The sequence below is a fragment of the Nycticebus coucang genome, chromosome 7 (assembly GCF_027406575.1).
Source record: "Nycticebus coucang isolate mNycCou1 chromosome 7, mNycCou1.pri, whole genome shotgun sequence".
Taxonomy (NCBI): domain Eukaryota; kingdom Metazoa; phylum Chordata; class Mammalia; order Primates; family Lorisidae; genus Nycticebus; species Nycticebus coucang.
In genome coordinates, this window is record NC_069786.1 from 93,834,652 (window position 1) to 93,840,651 (window position 6,000).

At 41.3% G+C, this 6,000-nt stretch overlaps 1 protein-coding gene across 2 annotated transcripts in view; it reads right to left on the reverse strand.

The window, feature by feature from the left end:
- Nucleotides 1-5,112, reverse strand: part of GTF3C3 (general transcription factor IIIC subunit 3) — a 41,286-nt gene extending 36,174 nt beyond the window's left edge. Inside the window, exons 1-2 of one of the 2 annotated variants that reach the window (XM_053598405.1) lie at nt 4,881-5,112; nt 3,827-3,938 (exon numbers count right to left, since the gene is read on the reverse strand). In XM_053598405.1, coding sequence (XP_053454380.1) covers nt 3,827-3,938; nt 4,881-4,982 — 214 coding nt within the window. In that variant the 5' untranslated portion in view covers nt 4,983-5,112. The remainder of the gene's footprint in view (nt 1-3,826; nt 3,939-4,880) is intronic. The other variant, XM_053598406.1, reaches the window with a different exon arrangement.
- Between the last annotated feature and the right edge of the window lie 888 nt (nt 5,113-6,000).

The following is a 6,000-nucleotide window of genomic DNA, read 5'->3' on the forward strand; positions in this document are numbered from 1 at the left end:
CTTAGGATACCACTACAGTAAAATGATTTTTGTATATTCATAATGATGACCGTGAATGATTAAAAAAAAAAAAGGCTAAGTACAGAAGCAAATTTTCTGTTAAACAAAGCAGAGACATTGCTATGATATAAATATTTCTCTCCTCCAAAACTCAAGTTGAAATTTAACCCCTAATATGGCAGTATTGAAAGGTGGGGCCTTTAAGAGGAGACTAGGCCATGAATCCATTCCTAAGTTAATGAGCATGGGACTGGTTAGCTTTTTAAGAGGAAAAGAGACCTGAGCTAGCACACTCAGCCCTCTTTGCCATGTGATACACTATACTACCTCAGAACTCAAGAGTCCCCACAAAAAGAAGGCCCTCACTACATGCAGTCCCTCAACCTTGGACTTCTTAGCCTCCCTAAGAAATAAATTCCTTTCCCTTATAAATTGCCCAGTTTCAGGTATGTTGTTAGAAGCAGCAGAGAAAAAAACTAAGAAAGACATGTAATACATATTAGAAAAGTTCCAACAATGTAGTTAACATTTTGAATACATGTATATGTACTGTATTCAAAACCCTGGCCAGATGTGGTAGCTCATGACTGTAATCCTAGCACTGTGAGAGGCCAAGGTAGGAGGATCAATTGAGGTCAAGAGTTCAAGACCAGGCTCGGCACCAGTAGCTCAGTGAGTAGGGTACCAACCACATATATTAAGGCTGGAGGGTTTGAGCCTGGCCCAGGCCTGCTGAACAACAATAACAACTACAACCAAAAAATAGCCGGGTGTTGTGGCAGGTGCCTGTAGTCCCAGCTACTTGGGAGGCTGAGGCAAGAGAATTGCTTAAGCTCAAGAGTTTAAGGTTGCTGTGAGCTGTGATGCCACAACACTACCAAGGGCAAAATAGTGAGACTTTGTCTCAAAAAAAAAAAAAGTCCAAGACTACCCTCAGCAAGAGTGAGACCCTGTCTATACAAAAACTAGAAAAATCAGCCCAACATGGTAGTGCCAGCTACTGGGTAGGCTGAAGCAGGAGGATCACTTGAACCCAGGAGTGTGAGGCTACAGTGAGCTATGATGACACTATTGCACTCTAGCCTGGGTGACAAAGCAAGACCTTATCTCAAATGAAACAAGCATACGCAAAAAAACCTTATACTTTATACAAACTTATACACTTATATAAAATACTTCAAACCCCAAAGATGTTGAATAAATGAGTTAATCAATGTTTTATGAAGAATAGATTTTAAAAGCCACATGTCCTGATCAATAATTACTATGGGGCAACCCATTTGGGACCCCTTCCATTGTACTGGAAGCTTTTCTATCTAGCCTCTATTTCCTATCTATCCTCAATAAACCATTGCTCTATCACTTCAACAAATAACTATAAAGTCATAAGGATCATATTCAAGAATTTTTTATATCCAAAATAAAGATGAAATGTGTAAAATTTATCACAGGAGCAAAAAAGTAAGAAAAATCATGTAATCTATCTTAACTGATAAAAAGCAGCATTTCATAAAATCCAACACCCATTCCCAATAAAAATTCTTGGTCCACTGAAAATGAAAGGGAGTAACTTTAATTGCATGAAGAATATCTACAAAACGCTTTCCACAAACACAGTTAATGATGAATTATAGAAAGTTACTGAGAATTAGACAAAGATGCCTTTATCCCCACCTCCAACTCCCAACATTTTACTGAAAGTCTTAGCCAGTGCAAAAAGGTAAGAGAAATAAAAGGCATAAAAATGGCAAGGAAGAGATAAAATTTTCATTACTCACAGATGGCATGGTTATGTAAGTAGAAGATCTAAAGGAATCCATATACAAACTGCCAGAATATATGAATTTAGCAAAGTTGCTGGACATAAAATCAATATATAAAAATTAATTACAGTTTTCTACCTCAGCAATAATGAACTGAAAATAAAAGAACCCTGTCTGTGTGATATATTGGAAAGGAGCTCAAAGGCAAGAATTTAGCAGTGGTATTCAGCAGTGGTATCAAGGAGGAAAAACACAAAGACCCTAGTGGCCATATATTCCATCCAATTGGTAGGCTTTGCCAAAGCTTGTTTCAAACTGACATGCTGTGAAGACATGCTCACACTCACCAAGAGTGTTGGTAGACTTCTGGGACAACTACTTCCTAAGAAATTACAAGCTTTGTATCATGAAAAACTGACAAGATTATTTGAGCTGACGCCACCCAGTCTGTGTGTGCCTGACTGCTTGTGAAGACCTTTAACTGGACTCAGCTGACGCATTTTTTAGGGAGGGCCTGGTGGGAGCTTTAGGCTACATGACTGACAGGCATTCAGCTGTCCCTTCTACTACAGCAGCACCTCAAGGACATAATAATGGAGGAGCAGCTCCTACCTTGAGAAAGTAAGGAAGAACCCAGGTGCCGGGAGCCAAAACATATCACAAGAATGCCCCTTGCTATCTTGATTTTACAAGCAAACTATTCTCAGTAATTCAACCACAAACAGCAACGGTACTTTCCCCTTGCATATCTCCTCAAAAATGCACCCCCTGCCTTAGGGTCCTTCTCCTAGTAATTTTCCAGAAACTAGGCCCCTCCCTGCCCTGCTAGGAATAGCCCTTAGTTACTTCCTCGTTTGTGTGCTTATAAGTCCAGCTGAAAAATAAACTCGACGGAGCTTGATCAGACTCTTGACTTGCTCTCATTCTTTCGTGTCTCTTGTCCCCTCATTCGACTGACCCCTTTGCTTCCCAGGTCCCCGTTGAATTCCCCGCGGGCCGGGGCACCCAGGGACTGTCAGAACTTCAGCCCCCTTTTCCGCCCCACTTGGCCCTCAAAGTAAAAAACTGTAACCTCAGTTTTCCCTCCTCTTTGTCCCTTCTTCCCCACTTGGTCCAGAGAGCTAGGAATAAAGTCGGTCTGTTTTCTGCCCATCCTGATTGTGTGTTCTCTGCGTTCTCTGTTCTCTAAACAAAGGCTTATTTGTTTAGAGGGAAAAGAGCCAGCCTCTACTTCTACCCCCAGAACTAGAAAGTTTGTTTAGCTGTAAATCAGATCCTATACACAAAGCTACATTCTAATTGACAGTCAGCAACCCAAATAACTTGACATGGATAGTAAATGGATAGCCTTAGCTATTACCAGCATCTTATCACCAGAAAGAGGTAAATTTGTGTACTAGTTCACTAATTAGACTCTGATGAGTTTAATTAGACTGTATGTACTAATCAAAATATCTAGACATGCAAAGCGAAGGACTAGATCCTAGAATGAGGTAGCATACCAAGATAATTTGTGTGTAAGGTTCCACCTAAGCAACCAGTTGGCCTTCGGCTCTATAATTTCTATCTCATCTCCCTATAACTTAAGCTGTGGTTTGGAAGAACTATACTTCATTACAATTTGGGGGAGTATAGTCTAGAAGTAAATAGTTACCAACTGAGAGCGGCAATTTAAAACACAATGATTTTTTTCTTTCTTTCTTTCTTTTTTTTTTTTTTTGCAGTTCTTAGCCGGGTCTGGGTTTGAACCCGCCACCTCCGGCATATGGGGCGGGCACCATACCCCTTTGAGCCACAGGCGCCACCCCCATAATGATTTTTTCTAAAAAGATTCTCAAATACTGATGCCAATTTCAAACACTTTTCCAACCCTAGAACTCACAAAAATAACCATCACCATAACTGAATAACAAATATTCATTAGCACCTACTATATACCAAGCATTATGCTTTTAATAAACTAGATAACGAACAACAGAATATCACCGCAATGTTTTAACTAAATTACTTTGTTTAGACACTCTTTTAATATTTAATGCAGGCAGAAGCTGATCTTAACATACCTTCACTAGCATCTTTGTCCTGGGATTTGGTAGAGACAATTCCTGATGATGATGGAACTTCAGAGTCATCTGGATTTTCTTCAGCAGATAACTTTCCTTTTTCCTGAAGACTCTGTGATTGAAAAACTAATTAATGATCCCCAAAACTAATGCAAATCTAGCTCTCTCCAATCAAGAGTATCTGTTTCTAGTCCTAGCTTTGTCAGTCATTTTGTGACCATGGGCGGGTCATTAACAAAATAAGGCAGTTACCTTATTTTCTACCTCGATAAACTTCCATTTTACATACATACATAGTATGTGGGATCTAAATGTGAATATTGCCAAAGCACTTACATTTGACCCTTCAGCCTCAACCAGTCATTTGTAAAAAATAATTAATATCTTAATGATTTCATTAATCTACACATTGTATCCTAATACTGTCCCATGAATTAGGAAAGAATCTACCAGCTAAACTTCAAAAGGTTCTATAATTTTTATTTTCCCTTGGGCTTTACATGAGTAAGAAATATGAAAAGTTCATATAGTATAAGTAAGGAAAAAATATGTTTGCGTGAAGATTTTGTTCTTAGACAGTAACTATTTCTGGTAGAAAATTACATCACACCAGTGAGAAAGTCCTCGAAAATGACAGCTCAACAACGCCTGTTTAGAGGTAGAGAAACTGAGGTTTACAAAAGATCAGGCGAGTTTACCACCCACCGTCGCAAAACGACTCACGACGAAGGTAGTGACTCCAAACTCTTCTCTCCACCCCCGTTTAACCTACTGGCGTTAAGCTGCCCTCAAATAAAAATTCAGTATCAGGCAAAAAAGAAAAAAGAAGTTACCACAGAGACAAAAGCTTTCGGGGGCGGGGGAGACATTTTTAAGAGACACTCAGCACACAGAAAAGGGAGAGGTAAGAACTAGAGTTTCTGTAAGAAGGGGAAGACGCTGCCGGGGTTCCCAATCCGCTTCATCACAGCAAAGGGGGTCGTCGGGGTCCCCCGCATCTCTAAGTGCATCGGGGGAGGAGAAACTGAGGAACATCCCATTAGTATCGCCTCACTTTCTTCTCGCGGGTTTTTCTCTCTTCTCTCCGTCTTTCGAACTCCTCAAAGGAGATTTTCCCTTCCAGATAGTCGATGAGTTCCGGGCTGAACCCCGACATTTCTGCAAGGGCAATCTATGCAGCGCCAGCAGCCGCGACAGAGAGCCGGAAATGCGGCGCCTCCCAGGCTGTAGCTCGCGCCGGCGCGAGCAGGGACCCAGCGTCCTTCCGGAAAACCTGCCCGGCCCGCGCTGCAATCGCAGCGCTCAGGTTCCGTGTGCGCGCCGGGCCGCGGCCCACTTCCGCGCCGGGGAGGGGTGGGTGCGACCCTTCCGGCAGAGCGGGTGGGGCTGGCTCCGCCCGCCTCCCTCGGGCCTCTTGTTTGAGATTATTAGGCAGTTACAAAACATGTACTTTAAAGAGATTTTTCTTTAATCCAACTTATTACCCTCAGTTCTTCACTAAGATGTTTCATTCTCCAATCCATTTTCTTTTCGGAATGTTCTCTAGTTTTTGCTGTTGTATTAACCCCCTTAATTTAACCATTCGTTCTGCCACATCCTGTTTCCCTTGCCGGTTCCCTTGCCGCACACAGCTAAAGTTCTCCCATAATTTACGCATCAAATCCCATCCCCTCCAGCACCTTATATTTTCCCTTTTTCTGCCAATCTTCAAACTCTCCCTTTCCTCAGGCTCCTTCTCAAACTGTAAAGAAGTTCATCTGGGCTCTACCTTCCAACCTCTAATTCCCAAGTTTTCTTCTTTTTCTAGCAGTTAAAACTTGTGGAAAGAACCGTATACTTAGTATGGTTATCATTTAGTGTAGGCCCTCTGACGTTTTATACATATTACATACACATCTCAAAATAATCCTTACAGGTGGATGTTGCTAATGTCATTAACAAAAATCTCTTATCTAATAAGTAGCAGAGTCAGGATTTGAACCCTGGTTTCTCCAAATCCCATGCTTAGAATTATGATGATATGTTCCCTTTCCTCAATGGGAACTTCTGCACACTCTGGTGATGTGTATTTCACCTAGTATTACCTGTTTCTCTGCTTATTTGATTCATTCTAGAGACACTAGCTGTAAACCTCTTGATAAGAGCACTAACTGATGGGTGGTTGTAAACCCTCC